Genomic DNA, 19318 nt, shown 5'->3' with positions numbered 1-19318 from the left:
TAATTAACTTAGCTCCAAGAAGTTGACTATGAAGTGACACTCAGAGTCCTTCTGGAATATTCTTTGCACAGTGGTGCATGGAGTTTTAACTTCCAGAAACCTTTTTATGCAAAAGGTTTAGAAATTCTATTAATCTACAGCTAGCACCTCCCCTTCCCCCCGCCACCAAAGGAAAAGGTTTTCTGTAATTGAGGACCGGGAAACAGACAAGTATGGGGTTTTGGCCAGATGTGCCAGCTGAGATTAACTGTCCCATTCCAAGAGGGTGGTTGGTTTTCATGTGTGTATTCCATCTTTTGTCCCCTCCTCTGTTTGGACCCTTTCCCCGTTTTGGGATTCATTTTTCTATATTCTGCAGCAGAGCTTAGCCAGCAACAGTGACCCAGGTCAGAAGCTGACAGTCGACATGGCGGGTAAAGTTTGGAGGAGAGCAGATGGTTGAAAGGGATGAAGAGATGGGGGAAGGGATGTTACTGGATGAGGATGGTCCCAGGGGAAGCCTGGGAGTGTGAGCTAGAGGTGAGGGGCCCGGTACTGGGGCAGAAGGGAAGCCCACTCCCATAGCCTCCCCAATCTCTGCTTCAGTTTGTGTGTGTGTGTGTGTGTGTGTGTGTGTGTGTGTGTGTGTGTGTGTGTGTGTGTGTCTAACACTTGCAATGAAAAGCAACAATGCGGCCATCTTCTGAATTTGTCAGGAGGGGATGGGCCACCCACTCATCAGAATGTTAAGAAAACCAAAACCAGGATGCCAATGGGAAAAAAAGAAGAAGATGGAGGGAAACACAGAAACTTCTATTTCACATATAGCCTTTCCAGGAAAAACCAGGGAGCAAAGGGAACCACTGGGGGACCACATGACCAGCTGGTGCCTTTGGCTGCCCCACCATCTTCTGTTGAGGTAAGGGCTAGAGTTCCCAAGAGCCTTCTCCAAGTGATCACAAGGAACAAGGCTGGGTTGAGTTTAAAAAAAAAAAGTCTACTCAAATGTCCTGCAGGACCCCAAGAATAATGACCTGCTTTGGGGACTTCTGTTCATGCATGCATCAAGAATGTCAGGGGAGGTTAGAGGGAAGAGGTGACAGGGATACCCACCCAGCATTCTTTGTGTCCCCTGGTTTCCATGGCCAGAGAGGTATGCCATGACCAGGTAGGCAGGTCATGCTGTGGTGGCCGGGATGCTAGAGTGGAGGGGTAATATGAAGACATGGAGCCCAAGGGGAAGGGGAAGGGGAAGGGGAAGGGAGAAGTACAGCAGAGGCTGGGGGCTTGGGTCTGGCCTGGGAGATGGAAAGACGCCGGAAACAGAAGCCTGAGTGTCAGGAAGAGAGACCAGGGGACAGACTCTGGGCTCATGAGCATCTATGCTATGAGGACAGCTGCCCTCTTTACTGGGCAAAGTGCACATTCCCTGGGAGGTGACAATGGTTCGTTGTAGTGGGTAGCTGTTCCAGCTTTGACCTGGAAGTACTACCCCCATTGAGGCTTCTGGTAACTGTCACGCCTACGAGGTGGGACCGAGATGGGAGCCCTTAAGACTGGAGATTCGGATGTGCCAGCTCTATTGGTTCCTGGACCCTGGATGCTGGAGGTGGACCGAGCAGAGTTCTCCAGAGAACACCGCCGGACTGCGCCACACCTTTCCCAGACCCTGTAACCTATCCCTTCACTTGTAAGTTACCCCACAAAATAAACCTCCCTTTGAACTACGTGCAGTGGCCTTAATAATTTCACCAATAGTTTGTGTCTTTTTAGACACTAATAATTAGGAAAGGATTTGAATGTTTCACCTGTCTAAATTATCCACAGTATACACAGCACACTGGCATTTCTTCCCACAAGCCTCCTTCTATTGGTATTTATCCTTCACAATGGTTCTGACTCTCAAGATCCCACCTGGACTGAGTTCTGCCAGGTTCCCCTCTCATCTCTCCAGCACCCTGAGCTCTTTGAGGTCTTACTGATTAATGGCAGCCAAGTTCCCCAGAGGAGACAAGTCGCTGTCAGGTTGATTTGGTTTGTACATGGTATTTATCGGGAGTAAAAATATTTTGCATTTGAATCCTGCTCGCTCCCTCTTGCACAGTGGATAAATACGCACAGGTGAGCTGTGAATGGACCTGTCGGGAGACACGGTGCTGCCGGGTGAAATGGGGTAACTGGTTCAATTCAGGTCTAAAAGACTTTGGACATAAAAGTCCCTGGCAAGAAGCAGCTTGGGAAGAAATAGTAAGTGTTGAGCTAAGAGAGACCAGAAGGGAGCACTCTCCAGAAGCCCCACTCCAGAGAACAAGAGACTCCGGCTGCTGTCAGTCTGAACCCTGGCTCCAGCCTTGATTTACCTGGGACCCATGGCCCCCCAACTTTCTTAGTTCCAGTTCTTACTGTAAAAATGCAGTAAAAAAATTACATTCGGATGGTTGTAAGAAGGGCATCATCTCCATGGAAACCCACGTTCAGCCCCTACCACAGTGCCTGGTTTAGAATAAGCCTTTACAATAATAAATTGTATGAACAATGAGTTCACATGCTTTTGCACAGCAGGCCAGCAGCATGGTATCTACGTGGATTTTCCTGACCTCAGCACACAGAAGCAATCCCCCAGGTTTCAGTCTCCTGGAGAAATCCACTAATGCCTCAGGACATTGTGTTTGGGTTTTGATAGGTCAGGGGACCACGTTCCCAAGCCTCCAAGGGACTCTAAAGGCTTGAGGTTGTCTATACTCTCAGGGTGGCACCATGTGACATGCCATGTGGAGCTATTTTTTAAACACCAGAGAAAATGGTTACTGGATAGAAATAAACCAAAGCAGGGCATTAAGGGAGTCAAGGCAAATTCTTGGGAAACATGACTGGGCATATGAGAAGTAGGCAGTGCCATTTATCCCCTTGTCTCATTACTTGAGGGAGGTGAGGGGGGGTTGTCTATGCATAAGGGTAGTGTGCACGGGGCTTGGGAAATGGTCATGGTGGGTCCCTGGGCCTGTCTTGAGAGACGCTTCCTTGTGCCTTTCTCCTCATTTTGTACATAAGGTCTAGGTGTTTCCGGCTTGTACACCTGTCTATTGTGAGCCATTCTATTAAACTCTGTATCTCAGGCTGGGAGAAGAGCCAGGACTGAGGGTCCGGGCCTGCAAAGTGGAGGCCACTGAGGCCTCTGTTGGCAGCTTCCTACCCCCCACCCCAGTGACGCTTAGCCCATGTTCTGCCTGTGCTGTGGCTACACCCACAGCCCTCCCGGTCAGACCTTTTAAAAGTTAGAATTAGAAACAAGTAACTACTAACCTAAGTATAAAGACACAGAAGAAGTGGGGAAATCACTCCTATTCTTACTGTCTGGAGATAATTACTTCCAGCATTAAAATAAACTGGAACAACTTAAAAATATACCCACCATTCTTCAACAGCTCATCCCTGAACTATCTGAGTGAGTGTGTATTTCTTTTTGTTCTTCCCAGGCTCCCCTTTCCTTAGAATCTTCAAGAAGCTTGGAGCAGTCCAGAGAACTCAAACTGTTCCCCACGTTTGCACCTGCCTTGATGCGTCTAAGAAAGCCAGGCAGGAGCCGACTTTGAGAGTCGGCTTGTGATGCTCTCTGACCCCCTGGTTCTTACCTCTGAGTCTACCATTCACACCTGGCAGGAACACCCCACCCCAGCAGAATCCGTGAGACCCAGACATCCGGGTGTCACCTACCTGGTAATCCATGGGCCTCCCAGCACTTGGCTCCATCTTAATGTCTGGCTTAGACCTGAGGAGGAGAATGTACTGTCAGGGTCTATGTGAGAGATGGAAAAGCCAGAGGGACAAGATCGTGGTCTTCATACACTCAATTCTGCCAACAGAATTGGGGGTGGGGGTGGATGTCCTCATTGGCGCTAACAAGAGAACTAAGCAGAGGCAGGTGTGACAGAGAGATGGCCATTGGGTGAACAGAGCCACATGTGGACTCGTCGGCTCTATGTTTTCCCTCCACCCACAGGGGGTCGAGGATTCTTCCCCCACAGGCTGGATGACAGGTGAGAGGCCATCCAAGGACAGCAGGAAAGGGCAAGGCTTGGGAGAAGCTGCTCATGGGCCCTGATGTCTCTGCCCCCAAATCTCAAGCCTGACAAGTCGGTCCTGCCTGGCAGGGCTGTGGTCCACTCACCGCTTGTTGGAGACATTGCTGGTGAGAGCGGTGACCGAGGCTAGAGACACTGAGTCGGGATCCAGCCCATCCCCCAGCCGAATGGCCAAGTGGTCCAGGTCCTCCATCTCCAGCACGGCTGGCTCATCTGGGGAAGAAGAAGGGTAAGTGGGTGGATGCAGGGCTAGGGAAGGGTTAGGGAAGGACGGTCTCCTAGGAAGGAGAACCAAATTCCAGGTTTATTTGATGGCACTTGCTTGGAATGCTGCTGCCCATACAATTCTTGTTCTCGGTTTGTTTGTTTACTTATTTATTTATTTACAGCAGAGTCTCACTCTGTAGCCCAGGCTGGACCTCTGTGTAGACCAGGCTAGCTTCAAACTCACAGAGACCCAGCTGCCCTTGCCTCCCGAGTCTGGGAATTGAAGATGTGCACGGCCATGCCAGGCTCTATCTAACATTATTTCTTAAGATGTTTTCATTGTCATTACGTCTAGTCTTATCCGAATGTAATTCTCTTATTCACGTCCATTTTCCAAAGCTCTGAATATCCTTTGTGGAAGAAAGTAGAAAATTACCCTGAGCTTACTACATCCATCTCAGGACAAAGGGCTAACCGTTAATACAGAGGCCTGCCCTCCTGGGTATGAATCCAGTGGGATGAAGTAACGATTTGGAAAAGCCATCCAGAGATGGCAGGTTTGGGCTTCGGCAGGCAGCTGTACCCTCTGCTAGGAAAGAGCATTCTAGGGCCAATGGGCCACACAGAAAAGCCTCGATATTGGCTACACAGAGCTCCCTCTCCGCCCCATGTACCCCTTATCTTCCACCTGTCCTTGTCCCCTCCCAAACAGTTGTCTGAGACCCTTCCAGCCTCCTTTCTTAGGAGAGACCAAGCACCGAGGCTCACTACTATAGCTCTATAGACCCAGCGCCCTCTCTCTAGGGACAAGCCTGGTGGCAGCTGCCAGGTGCATGCGTCCTCGCCACTCTCTCTTCTAATTAAAGTCTCTGGGCTCCTGTGAAGTTCAACACTCAATGTAGGGAGGAGCCGATCCCCCGGCAGAAGTTCCACAGCCTATGCTTCCTTTTTCCAGGCCAGCCAATGGGAATCCAAGTCCTGCCCAAATGGCTGTGGGAGTGGCCAATGGGAGGTGGGGAAGGAGGGCCCTTTGGGACCAGCCTAGGGCGGCTTTAAAAGATGATTACAGTGGCTGATGGAGTTGTGTGGACGGTGGGCAGGAGCCCGATGCCTACCTTGTCTTTGGGGCTCCTCTTTGTGGGACCGAGTCTTGCCAAGTTTCATGGCCGAGAACACACTCCTTCCCGCTCTGTAAAAGGGGGACCCCAGAGTGAGGTGGGGGTGGGGTGGGGAGAGATCATGCATGCAGGAAAAGCACAAACACACAAGAGACAGTCCCCGGGGAACTCGGAGAAAAAGGAGGTAGAAGCCCCGGGCCTAACTTTTCCCGAGTTAACCTTCCAAATTAGGGGCCAGGAGCCCTGGAGGACATGGAACACAGGACACTTCTCCCTGGCACCTTCTTCAGGTTAATGAGGAGCAGGTGGGAATCCCAGCTGACCAGGGAAGTGGCCTGGACTGTGGCTGGGTCTTAAGCTTCCCAGCCTGACCTCGGCCCAGTCTCCTCAGAGCTCTGAAGATCCGCAAGGTCCCTAAGCGTTCTTCCTGTCCATGCACCCCAACTAGAGCTAACCGGGAAAGAGGCCAGGTGCCCAGAGACAGCATCAGAACAGATATAGAGAGAGGTCTGGGTGACTCGGAGGGACAGACTGAGGCTGAAGATAAGGTGGGAGCCATGGAAGCCAGCTATTCAGGTCTCAGGGGGCTTTGGGACAGCAGACTGCTTTGTCTTATTCTATTCGCTCTAGAGTTTCCTTAGTTCCCAGGGAAAAGGGCCTTTCTCTGATCCCGGTTGCCCCCTGCCTATGCCTTTCTACTGCCGACCACCACCTCTTACCTAACCCCTAGAAACCATGGCAGACCCCACAGTTCCTACCTCTTCCTCTGGTGTGGTATGCCCGTGTGCTGAGGCCTTGCCGTCAGTGGGGCTGAGGGAAGGGGTTAGGGGTCCCCACAGCCCTTCAGTGATGTCCCTGCAGCCGAGCCTGAGGTCCCCCGAGCCAGGAAAGACCAGGAGTAGGATCCGTGGGGGGTAAGTGTAGTATTCCATTACCCCATCCATATTGTATAAGAGGGACACCTGACTCCCTGCATTTCCCATTCTCCTCCTCCTGGGTGTGGCTGCCACGCTGCAGGCTCCCACGGGGGTAGGCACAGTCCCATTCCTAACCTGCTTCCAGCAAAGCCCCCTGACATTGAGTCAGCCTTGGCTGACAGGCCTGGGAACGGTATCTAAGATCCCCAGATTTTTGCTCCACAGGCTTGTACAGTGTGAGGTTGGAGAAAACCTTTCTGTCTCTACAATGGCCTAGACACCTTGAACCCCTCCACCTGGGATTGGGGGGATCAGTCTCATCCCCCAAATCCGGCCCTATCTTAAACCCAGACACAGAGTGAGCCAGGTCTGTGTCCTGTGGTGGATGGGTGGACAGGGACCTCTCATGTGTTGTCAGCTCATGGATATGTTCACTGATAGGCTAAAAACAGATGAAAGAAAGAGGTGGGCAACCGGGATTTGTCCATTTCCCCTGGTATTGTGGGTTTTAAAATGAAGGAAGGGACCCTGTGAAGAAAAGCTGCTGTCTCTGGACTTATCATTTGGCTCAAAGTTCTCTTCTTTGTTCCCTATTCTCTCAACCAGCAATCTCTTGGTCACGTGTGGTACACACGTTCACCTCTGTATGAATCACAGGTGTGCACATCCACACGCGGCCAGAGGTCGATACTGGCTGTCTTCTCAATTGCTGTCCACTTTACCAAGACAGGGTCTCTCGCTGAACCTAGAGCTCAATGACCAGGCTAGTCTAGTTGGCCAGCTTGCTCAGTACTACCTGCTGTCTTCTCCAGAGTGTCCCAGCAGGTAGGTTGCCAGGCATGACATATTGTCCACTGAGTTATATCCCTATGCCTCTCAACTTCCAGCACCATTTCTGTAGTCTTAACTATGGACTCTAAGCACAAAATAGATATGAAGATGATCCAGGCTTAGCCTGTCTGCTTTTTATTTGTTTCCTTTTTAGATTATGTTTTTGTTAAAAGTATTTAAGAAAATTTTAAAATTACATTTATTTACTTATTAATGTATTTAGAGAGAGTGTGTGGAGACATGCATGTTCCATGGCTCATGGATGGAGGTCAGAGGACAGCCTTCGGGCATTGACTCTCTTCTACTGTGTGGGGCCTAGAGATGGAACCAAGGTTGTCAGCTCTGGTGGCTTCTTTTCCTCCTTATATGTACCCCAACCCCTCACCCCCCTTTTTTTTAAAAATTTGAGACAGGGTCTCATATAAACCAGGCTGGCTTGAAACTTGCTGTATAGCCTAGGCTGGCCTTGAACTCCTGATCTTTCTGCCATGGCCTCCCAATGCTGGGATTAAAGGCGTGCACCATCATACTCCACTGGTAGGAATTAAACCTGGGCCTTGCATGATGGTCAAGGACTCTATCACTGAGCTACATTAAAGGGAAATCAATCTCTCTCTCTCTCTCTCTCTCTCTCTCTCTCTCTCTCTCTCTGTCACATGTACGTGTGTGTACACGTATACACACACACACACACACACACACACACACACACACACACACACACTATGAAATGGCCATAAAGAGATCTAATTCTTGAACAAGAATTGTGGGCCAGTGGCTTTCCTCATGTTTCCTCATTGTACCCGGTTAGCAACTGTGAAGGGCGTGCATATGTATCTCTTCACTCCGCCAGTGCAGAGCTGCAGCTCAGAGAGGAGAAAATCATCTCAGTGTCTCGCAGTAAGTGGAGCAGTAGAGGCTGATGCCTGAATGAAGTTCATGGCTCCCAGGCCTGCGGGAGTTCCACTGTCCTGGCTGCTCTGCCTCTGTGATCAGGACCTCTCTGAGCATGAATCCACTGGGACCAAAAGGAACACCAGGGAAAGGCAGCAGGGCCATTGCAGCTGTGGCTTAGGTACCGGCGTCATTTGCAGAATGGGATGTCATTGAGAAAAAGTCCTTCATTCAAAAATGGCCCAAGCCTCACCATATTTTGCAAGAGACTGTGATGAGTGTTAAATTGCTGGTGACATGCCATCGAGCAGATCAGTGAGTTCATTAGAATCGGTTGTTTGGAGGTGGGAAAGGGGTCATCCTGCCTGGCTTAGCCTGAAACACCCTGGGGGGGGGGGCTTTCTCCCCAACAAATGGCTTAAAGGGCAGAGTGGCTATTCCTAGAGTTCGAATCTTGTGCCGTGTGACCTACATGATGCCATCACCATGGCAGCCTGCTCTAGCTAGACTCTCCCCACCCCCCGGGGGGAGGAGGGTTCTGAGATGGCAGAGCCGAGTGCTATGTGGGTCAGAAGAGGTCCTGCTTAGAGAGGCCAGCTGCTCTGCATCTGGGGCTGGAATCTGGGCGGCTGCCAGAAGCCCAGAAGGGACTGCATGACTTTCTAAAGCTTGTCCCGGATAGCCACTTAAGTTCAAGACCTGGGGGTACTCTTAGACAGTTGTGATCCTTTTAATTAAAGGGCCACTTTATTCTTTAGGATGCACATTTTGGGGAGTAAAAATTGAGACTTTTAATGACCATACTATACTTAAACCCAGTCACCTCTACTTTACCCCCCCTCCTAAGACTTGCATCATGTGACCACTGAGGCAAGCAGGCTCGCTGGCAGCACCACATGCCTGGGGCTGTCTCAAAATGGCATGTTTGTTTCTTGATGGAAAGCACAGATGTACACAATGATGGGCACCGTCCCCGCTGTTCTCGGCCCAGGCTCCACACCTCTGGTACCTTCTACACTGATCTTTGGTCGGTCTACAGTGTGGTCATTGCCACGACCACTGTACTTTGTGATTCCCCAATTGACACATCAGGAGGTCACTAGAAAAGGCCTTTTTGCTGGGTGCAGTGGTGGTGCACGTCTTTAATCCCAGCACTCGGGAGGCAGAGGCAGGCGGATCTCTGTGAGTTCAAGGCCAGCCTGGTCTACAGAGTGAGTTCCAGGAAAGGCGCAAAGCTACACAGAGAAACCCTGTCTCGAAAAACAAACAAACAAAAAAAGGCCTTTTCTACTGTGCTGGTCCGTGGAAAGCAGCACACGACTTCTCCAGGCAAAAGGACGAATTAAAAAATAAAGGTAGTTTCATCAGGGCACGTTAAAGATTATCAACTTATACTGGAGACAGATTTTTAACTTGTGGTCTCAGTTTCTCTTTTAGAAGTTAAAATTCTGCATCTCTTCTAATGGGGTTCTGCAACCAGAGAAGATGGGATGGAGTCAGAAGCCAGACCTGAAGCAAGCCAGTAGTCAGGTCTGTGAGGAGAAACCTTCAACCAAGCGAGTCTGTACTCATGGACACAGTGTACTAGAGAAATATGAGAATGAGCGCCTTTTCCAAGGGACTCTTCCTAAATGACACCCCATTCTACAAATGACCCTGGCACCTGGACCATATCCATCCATGCCTGCAATTGCCTGGGCTGAGTGAGACCTATTAACAAAAAAAATGAACAAACAATAGCAAAAAAAGAGCTGGTGAGCTGGCACAGTGGGTAAGAGAGCTTGCCACCAAGCCTGATGACCCGAGTTCAATCCCTGGGACCCTCATGGTGGAGGGAGAGAACTGAGGACCACAGACTGTCCTCTGACTTCCAGATGCATGCTGTAGCAGGTGCACATGCACACATAAAACAACCAACCAACCAACAAATGTAATGAAACAAAAATATCAGCAACAAAAACCAGAATATACAAAAATACAGACAGAAAAGCTTGATAATTAGGAGCGTGGGAGAGGTAGAGAATCAGTGGCTGGGTTCACCGCGGTCAGAATGTTATATCTGGACTGACAGGTCTCTAGAGAGAAGATTTTTAAATCGGTGTGTTCATTATAACCCCTTCCTTTATGTATCTAGCAATTCCCTCATCTTGTTCCATGGTTCAACTCAGAAGTCTGTCACTATGACTGTGCCGCGTACACAGGACCCAAGGGTGGAAGCTACGTAGTCATTATGACCTGGGGACATTCAATGAGGGAAGTCGAGCGGCCTGAGTGCTCCATTGGTTTGCTCTATGGATTATTCTGGAAGCTGTGACTTAGAAGGGTGTGGCTACAAATGAACTACAGACCATAGCTCTCACGGTCCATCCAGGGCTTCTACTCCACAAGCACCTTCATCTGGAAATGTCAAGGTTCATCCACTCATGTCTCAGGCAGTCAGGATACATGAACTATCCATGAGAGGCAGGGTCTATACTGTTTCTTTGCACTGTTTACACAGACAGATTTTCTCATCAGTCCTTGCTTGGACAGCCTCTAACTCAATATCAAGCTGGCCTTGAACTCCTAATCTTCCTGCTTTCAACTGTTTTGACTTTCAGTTTGTCTTGAATAGCTTCCTGTATGGGTGAAGACAGGCTGATTTAAATTTTTTTTGTGTGTATGCATGTGTGCATTTATTAACTTATTATTTATTCTTTTAAAATTATTTTGTGTGCATTGGTGTTTTGCCTGCACGTATGTCTGTGTGAGGGTGTTGGATCCCTGTGAACTGGAGTTGCAATAGTTGTGAGCCGCCATGTGGGTGCTGGGAATTGAACCTAGGCCCTCTGGAAGAGCAGCCAGTGCTCTTAACCTTTGAGCTGTTCTCCAGTCCTTAATTAATTTATTTCTTTTAGAGCTGAGAATCAATCCCAGACCTCACACAGGCTGGGCAAGCACTCTACTACTAAGTTACATGGCTGGCCCAGACCGACCCAGAGGGAATGTCAAATCCTCCACTGTTCCTCCTGACCATAGGAATGCCTGGAATCTGGCTCCTCCTTTCTTTCTGGTTGCCAATTCTGTTGCAAAGCCCCAGCAAACAGTATCTTGAGAGTAGATTTACCATCTCCCCATGGCAGCTATACCCCAGTCCCACATGCTCCTGGAGAGCACCTTCGTTCTTTCCCGGGTCAGACCTTACATTTCCTCTCACATCTTCCATGTATTTCCTCTGATCTCCCTCCAGCACAAGGATAAACCAGCCGTCTTGGCAGCACACTTGTCAGTCTGCAAGTTCTTCTCACGGTGTTCTTTTCTCGAGCTAAAGAGTTTCAATTTGCTTAATCGCATCCTAGAGATTCCCCAATTCCAGTACACATTAAAATAATACTGCATCCTGGCTTACTTAATTTCATCGAGAAACAAGATGGAGTAGGGCAAGGGAGGCAGCGTGTCCTAGGGATCTGCCCCATGCCTGCATTGTGAGGCCCGGCTGCCCCAGCTATAGTCACAGGGATCTAGTCAGTGTGACTGGGTGGAGAGCTGGAGGGGGTCTGGAGCCTGGCGATCTCAGAAAGAGTGCCTGAGGGAGAGCATGTAGGTGGCTTGTGCCTCCTAGGGAAGCCACAGAGAAACATTTCAGTGGCCACAGAGAAACCTAGAGCCATGAGCCTTCTCACTAAGAAAGGTTCCCAGCTCAATGCCCCCATCACCTGTTACCCACACAAGGATTTGGATCCCTGGCATGCTCTCTGTCTCTCTCTGTCTCTCTGTCTCTGTCTCTGTCTCTGTCTCTGTCTCTCTCTGTCTCTGTCTCTCTCTCTGTCTCTCTGTCTCTCTCTCTCTCTCTCTCTGTCTCTCTCTCTCTCTCTCTCTCTCAGCCCTGCAATGTGCCCTACCCTTCTTAGAAGCTCCCCATCTCTCTGTGTGGCACTCTCCCCCTACAGCATCTTGCGTCTGTTGCTCTGACGTCACGGTTATTACTCACGCAATTATTACAAGCATGACTAGAACTCAGTATGACTTCGTCAAGAGAGTGGATGAGGCTCCAAGGTCCCCAGGATCTTTACATACGCAGACATGTCCATGAGGAGCAGCTCAGACTGTTATAGATGCAACTGTAAACTGATGTTTAAAGTATCGATTGGGACCACAGTTTTGAGCAAATCTCTTGGCATCTCGAGTTCAGTTTCTATATGTGGGAACAAAGACTACATCTCTGGGTTTGCAGATTCACAGGCGCATTTGAAGAATTAACTGGCTTTGAGTACAATCAGGGTCTTCCAACTTCCTGGGGCCGCTGTGAACTCTGGGTAGGAAGTTAGATTTCATGTTTTTGCCCAGCTCTGCCTTGTTCTCTGGAACTGACACTTGTCACTATACAGAAAGGTCAGAGGCTCCTTGTACTGCCCTGGAGACCTAAACTACTGTAATTTCTGTGACACTTGAGTTTCCAGGTGACATTGTGGCTTTTGGGGTACCTATGAGCCTGTCGCCTTAGGCTGCCGATCTTTGTAGGCCCTTGTGGTCAGCCCATCAAACAGCCCTATGCCTTTCTGCTGTGGAATGCCTAAGATTTCGAGGGTCATAGAGAATGGCAATCTCTCTTTGGCTCTCTGTGATTTTTGTGCTTTGCCTACACCCTGCAACCACATGGTGCCTAGAGATTGTCTTCCTGGGACCTCCAACTGCCCAGTCCTGCCTAGGCTGGAGGGTGGCTTCTCGTGTTCCCCACACTTTAGCTATATCTTCCCTCGTCAGGATGCTTAAGGGCCTGATCTATAGGTACAGAGAACTGGTCAGTGAAGTAGAGGAGGAACAAGGCACTAAAAGGAGGGAGCGACACCTCCAAGAACCCAGAGTGGAAAGAAAAGGTCCGGCCACTTCCCTGGCTCTGACCACCCTCTCCCCTTCTCTCCCGAGTAGTCTGGTGGAAAGACCTCCCTCCCCCTACATGTCCCCTGCCGCTCCACCAGGACAGCTCCTCCTAGGTCCTCTCAGCCCATCCCCGCCCCCCAAAGTCCCCTGGCACAGTGACAGCACCACTGGTTTTGCCCTGGCCTGGGACACCTACTTGAGCTCGCCATCTCTGCCTCCCTTGGTCTTCTCTCTGCCTTTGCTGAGTTGAGGGGAGAAATGAGGAGACAAGGGGATTCGAATGAGAGGGTGTGGACCAGAGATACTCACAGCCTTTGCCCCTGGTCCTGCTGACCCCCGTCTTCCTCCCCAGGGGTTTCCCTATCCCGAGGACCCCTATAAGTCATCGTATAGGAGTGCCAGGCCCCAGGCTTGACCGATCTCCTCTATCCCAGGAGTGAGGTCTGGTGATTCCAGAGTTGGAGGGTCCCCAACATCTCTTCCTCCCCCACTTCCTCCCTTGGTCCCCTCCAAGGACTGTGTAGTGGCCATGCTGTGGGGTGGTCCAGGGACACAGTGGGCAGAGCCTGTTTGAGAGGAGGGGCCGTACGGCAACAAGATGAGGCATCCAGCCACTGAGAAGACATCCGGGGAAGTGGGGGAATGTGCTGTAACCTAGCCACCACTAAAGGGCTCAGAGCAGGAGAGACGTATTCCCGCCTTCCTTTAGAGAGGTTTCCAGAAACTGGAATGTTCCCTCAAAACCTCTCCAGTGCTGAGTGAATGAGAATGAAGAAAAGGAAGAGACTAAGCATTATGATTCTCCCCGTCTCCCCGCTGCTCACACACACTCCTGGCTCAGACCTTGCCCAGGTGAGGCCATACCCTGATACTCAGGCCTGGAAGCCTCCATACATACTCACAGCTGAAATCCAGATTCAGCTGGCTAGCTTTTGTGTTAGGCAAGTATTTAGTTTAGAATTCTAAGAGACCCACAATTGCCAGGTTTCTGGCTGCCCAGATCAGCCAGGACCGCTGAGCAGGAAGGGAAAGAGGTGGAGAGAATCTTTCATTTGCCCTGCTCCAGGCCAGCTCAGTTGATCTTAGGGCCACTGTTAGGAACCCCCAAGGGCTACTGGGGGCTGCTCCCATGGAGCAAGGGTTCCTGCGGGCTATTTGGGAACTATGACTCCATTCAAGGTTTCTGGTTTCCATTCTCACGTTTGTCTTAGGAGAGTTGTTTCTCCCCAACTCCCGACTGGACAATCCAGGTTATGAGGGAAGCGTTTTCTTTCTGTTTTCATTCTGTGACCCTGAGAAATATGTCAGTCACTGCTATGGACTGCAAAAGAGAGGTGTGTGTGGCCTGGGGTTGGGCAAGGGTCAACAGGTGTGTGTAACTGGTGTACTGAACAGTAACTGGGAACTGGGATGTGTGTGCTCTTTCCCTCCTCCCCTGAACTTTGTTCTGAAGTCAAGGGGTGTCCTGTCTACTAGGATATAGGGACACTTCTGCTTTCTCCCCTCCTTCCATACTCCAGACCTCAAGGCTATCACAGGCCTGCACTCTCTGAGTGGAAACAGAGTGAGGAAAAGACTGTTTAGATGGAGAAAGAATTCCATCGTGATTTTACTATATCCACTGCTACTGCTGGGCCCATCCTTAGAAACAATCGCTGCAAAGCCAGAGCTTAGCCCTTCAGCAGGCACCCATGGGATCGAGGTGTCATCCCACGACAGTGGCCATCCTCACCGTCAACTGCTTCTTATGGGAAGCTGTGAAGGCTCAGGCTGCCCTCTGTCACTCAGCTGGCAAGCAGCGACCTCACCTGCATTACCACAGCACCTCCCGGGAAGTCCTAGATAAGTCTGGGTTTCCTCCTAGTGCCCACGTGATACTTTTGGTTCTTCCTGTCGGTTACAGAAGCCCCGCTCCTTAGCCAGCATTCTCTTCTGTGGGTGCTTCCAGCCTCATTGAACCATTCCTCATCCTTAGCTGCGTCCCCACTGCTCCCTGAGCTGATAAAAGCATCCACAGACAGGAGGAAAAACAATAGTGCCCTCTTGGGATCACGAAGGCCTGTGGAGATCTAGGCACTAGGCCTCACTTGGTTACTCCGCCTTGGGCTGATGGGGTGGGGGAGCCCTAACTTCAGGTAGAGGGTCTGGATAGGACAGGAGTATCCTAAGGATCGATTCACTCTTAAATCTCAGCATGGCTGTGACTGGTCTTCCCGCTCTTTGGCAGTCATGGTAGCACTGAATCCCAGCCTGGTGAAGGGAGGCAGGGAAGGGTTGCCTAGCTCTTTGGGGCCCATGAGAACCAATGAAGTAGCATCTGAGGATGAGGCAGTGTGTACTGCACCATGCACACACTTCTGCACACCCCTTAGCGCACACATGTCCCTCTTTCTCAGAGCCCCTACTGTGCACACCTGGCCAGCTCCTCTCTGCTCCAGACACAGGAAGCGGCTTCCTGGTTCTACAGGTTTCCACTGGAGTGGAAGGATGCCCATAGGCGGGACAAGAATAATGATGTCCATCACAAACTAGCCCTAAAGAAATGACATAATAATTACCTAGACATCCCCAGGGACACCAGAGGGGCCTGGGGAGCAGAGGGTGGGGTGTGTGTGGAAGCTGGTGAGGCTAGAAGACAGAGAAGATGAGATAGCCTCAGAGCACGGAAGATCTTGGAGAAAGCAAAAGGCTGTGTTATATAGCCACACAATTGAAGTTGATGCTCCTTGGTAAGATGTGACTCCTAGAGACAGTTCAGCTGCAGAGGCTGATGTCTGGTGGCTCGGAACTCCCTGGTACCAGGCAGAGAATGTGTGCATGCAAATGTATGCAAATGTGGGGGCGTGGCTTGGGTGGGTGGGCGGATGGATATTTCTGTTCTTGCTCAGGAAAGCTGAACCTCCAGTGGGCAGCACTGGGAGAGAGAGCCCTTAGTACAGGGTGGGACGAGAACCAGACTGGTAACAAAGCCCGGACCAGGTCAGGTAGTGCTTAGAAGAGAAACAGGTGGAGTCAAGGTAGCATGGAGTCTGAAGAGACAACTCTGGCTGAGAGCCTGGCGGGAGGAGAAACTCAGAGGGCAGCGTGTGATGGATCGGGGCCCAGGAGAGCTTACGACATGAACAGAAGGAGTCCTGCCAGCTCCAAGGCTAGGTCCAGAGGAGAGGGGAAGGTGGTAACATCCATCTCAAAGGTGATGTCATGCCTAGGCTGGCAGCTCCAGGTGGCAGCGGGGGAAATCGTGTGCCCTCACATGTTCCTTCAACCAGGGTGGTGGCACCCACTGAAAGCTAGGAGCTCTGGTGCTCTTGCCCAATTCCCAGTCCCTAAGATGAAACCCTTCCTCCCAACTCTCCTGGCCTGGGAAAGGTGGGGAGAGGAGAGAACCCCAGGATGCTGTGCAGTGAGGCTTCGGGGAGTTCTTTCAGCTCCACCTTCCTGGACCAGGACTGTAGTAGGTAGCCATCCCAGCCTTGGCCTGGAAGTTCCTACCCCACTGAGGCTTCGGTAATGGTCACTCCCACAAGGCGGGGCTGAGGGAGGACGCTGAAGACCCAGGATCCAGAGGAGAGGTCTCACTTGGTTCCGGGACCCTGGACGCTAGAGGTAGACCAAGCAGAGTTCTCCAGAGAACACTGCCGGACTGCGCCATACCTTTGCCAGACCCTGCAACCTATCCCTTCATTTGTAAGTTACCCCACAAAATAAACCTCCCTTTTAACTACGTGGAGTGGCCTTAATAATTTCACCAATACAGGACTCTCTGAGGGTCTGAGAAATGCCCTTCACATCTTGTTTTATCAGAGTCACATCATGCTATCCATCCTCTGCTGCCTCTTTGGGGCAGGCGGCCCCTCAGCCACCAAGGACTCCAGGGGGAGATGTTTTCATGGCTGCCCCTGAGTCTCCTGAGCCCCGCTGGAGGCCAGAAAGGAGGGGAGTCAGCATGTCTACTTTCTGAACTCATTTATTTGTTGCTGACCCAGAGAAGGTGGGTGACAGGTCAGAGTCACCCAGCTGATGAGGGCAGTCGGGGTCAACCCGAAGGAGCTAGCTTTCCTGACTCAGATTACCATTCCTTTCTCTACAGTGGGTGGCCCTGCTTCTCAGAACTCTCCCTGAACCAGCCCTCCACAAGTCTTCTTCATGTAGTATTTTTTTGTTTGTTTATTTGTTTTTGTTTTTCGAGACAGGGTTTCTCTGTGTAGCTTTGCGCCTTTCCTGGAACTCACTCGGTAGACCAGGCTGGCCTCGAACTCACAAAGATCCGCCTGCCTCTGCCTCCCAAGTGCTGGGATTAAAGGCGTGTGCCACCACCACTGGCTTCTTCATGTAGTATTGGTGACAGGTGGTGGCCATTGTGTCAGGTCCCTCGTGTACTATCCAGTCTCTGATTTTCCTCTTACATTTCTAAACCTATCCCTGACATTTGGCCCTGTCCCGGGTGAAGAACTTGTCATCAGCCCTTCCACATGCAATGCCTCTTCATTGATAACCTCTGATAGCCCTGTGGATCATCATCAGGATGGTGGTTGGAGCAGGGCTTGTGGCTACGGCTCCCATTTTACAGATGTGTAGATAAGATGAGGGAAGTTACATGACTTTCTGGCACTCAGTCTTGGGCTTATTTATGCTAAAGGACCTGATATTTGTGTGGCGGGGGATGTGGCTGGCCTGAAGCACGTAGTCCTGGGTGTTTATTTAAACTTGTGTTTGTGAGCTGGTGATGGGAGGCGGTCGGACAGAAGCCCTTTAATTCCATTTCACTAACTGGGAGCCTGTGTGGTTTCCATCACAGGCTGATATACCTCACCTGGGAAGGAGAGTCGGGGGAGAAGCTTGTAGTGACATGGGGGACCCTTTTTCTCAAAACACACCCCAGACCTCTAGGCACAGGTCTCAAGCATCTTACATGGTGCTCTCAGCATCCTAGGTGTCTAGGGATATTTTGCTAGCTTCAATTTTGCCCCCTGAGATTTGAGTAACATAATTGCATTTTCTATTTGGTAAAAGTACTATGTGTGGGGAGGTGAGGCCTGGTCAAAGCCCTCCGTCATTTGTAAGTGGCAGGGCATTTTTGAGACATGAATCTTAGACACAGAAAAACCTGGACAAATGTAGTGTCCAGCAAATGTAGTATTTGCTCTGCCTATGACCTTGGGCTATAGGGCCTGAAGGAGACAATGCGTCTTGCCGTTATCTGACATCTTAAAAGGAAAAGGAGAGGCGTCACAAGGCTCCTTCTCCATGTTGCCTGCTTCCTGGCGTGATCGAACTGCCAGGTGAATTTGCTCCTGGTCAGATCAGAGGATGACTTCAGCTGTCTACTCCGTTCTGTATTCTTGAGTGTATTTCCTCAATTTATATCCTAACAAATTCCCTAATATTCCGTAAGCAGACTCCCGTGGATTTCTCGCTTTAGACAAATTTTTCTCAACAGAGGGTGGCTAGATCCTGACCAGGACTGTTAGCCTCACTCTGGCAACAGAAGGCCTCTCTCTTTGTGACCTTTTCACTGGGCCAAGGAAGGGGTCAGGCTGCCTGGGTCTGGTTGGCACTGTTGGGTCTTAGACCAGAGAAACCAAGGCTTCCCCTGCCTCCTTTTCCCATTTCTCCGATGAAGGAAGGAACTCGGTATCTCAGACCTTTGCTTCCCTCAGGCTGAAGCAGGCCTGACCTCTCTCATCCTGACTAGAGCCTCCTGCATGCTCTTGGGTGGGGAGCTGGGTGAGAGATGGTGTGGACATCTTCCCAACCCTTAAATATCTCTATAACTACTCAGCCCCACGCTCTGAGCCCAGCCAGGCCTGGAGGGCCTTCCAGAGCACCAGCTCCTGGTGCCCGCTTCCCAGGCCTTTTGGGGACAGTGAGCAGCCAGAGGGGTCCACCGCTTACCTGCGAAAACTCTTCTCGCCGGGTGTTCTGGGGCTGGGCCGGGAGCTAGGTAGCAGTCCATCGGTCTCCTGGCTGTCCTTCTCCTCCTGAAGAGATTCGTCTCCCAGGAAGTCTCCATCATCCCAGGAGCCCACTGAGCCATCTGCGGCCTGATACCGGACCTCCATGCTGAGGCTGGTCTGAAGGGAGAGGGACCGTGAACAGCCAGGTTGATGGTTAGCAGTCCCCTGGTACCTGTGGCGTCTGGGAGGCACGCTCCCCCTCAAGGAAGACTAGGTGAGGACCTTCCTGCCTCAGTTTGTAGATGAGGAAAAAAAAGCTAAGTAAGACTGATACACGAGGTCCTCTTGTCCTTGGCCCTCCTCTTCCCAGGTGTCCCATGTCAAGTGGCTGTCCTTGATCTCTAGGCCTAAGCCTGGGTGTGAGGTCTTTGCGTCCTCAGTACAGAATCATTCAGTGTCTCCCCCCAAAATAGGTCACTTCCTCATCCTCTGAACGTGGGCTGTGTATAGGCACAAGGAGGGGGGGCTCTTCT

The 19318-nt window shown here is 50.8% G+C and overlaps 1 protein-coding gene across 6 annotated transcripts in view; it reads right to left on the bottom strand.

Annotated features, from left to right (window-relative positions):
- Otof (otoferlin) overlaps window positions 1–19318 on the bottom strand; it is a 100653-nt gene that overhangs the window by 35391 nt on the left and 45944 nt on the right. For 5 of the 6 annotated variants that reach the window (XM_036170932.1, XM_036170935.1, XM_036170937.1 and 2 more), the window contains exons 5-8: window positions 18784–18962; window positions 5384–5457; window positions 4148–4274; window positions 3694–3748 (exon numbers count right to left, since the gene is read on the bottom strand). In XM_036170932.1, coding sequence (XP_036026825.1) covers window positions 3694–3748; window positions 4148–4274; window positions 5384–5457; window positions 18784–18962 — 435 coding nt within the window. Of the gene's footprint in view, window positions 1–3693; window positions 3749–4147; window positions 4275–5383; window positions 5458–13084; window positions 13130–18783; window positions 18963–19318 lie in introns of all 6 variants that reach the window. The other variant, XM_036170934.1, reaches the window with a different exon arrangement.

The sequence above is a fragment of the Onychomys torridus genome, chromosome 21 (genome assembly GCF_903995425.1).
Source record: "Onychomys torridus chromosome 21, mOncTor1.1, whole genome shotgun sequence".
Lineage (NCBI taxonomy): Eukaryota > Metazoa > Chordata > Mammalia > Rodentia > Cricetidae > Onychomys > Onychomys torridus.
Note: the sequence above shows the minus strand (reverse complement) of the source record. Positions and strands in the feature narration are given on the sequence as shown.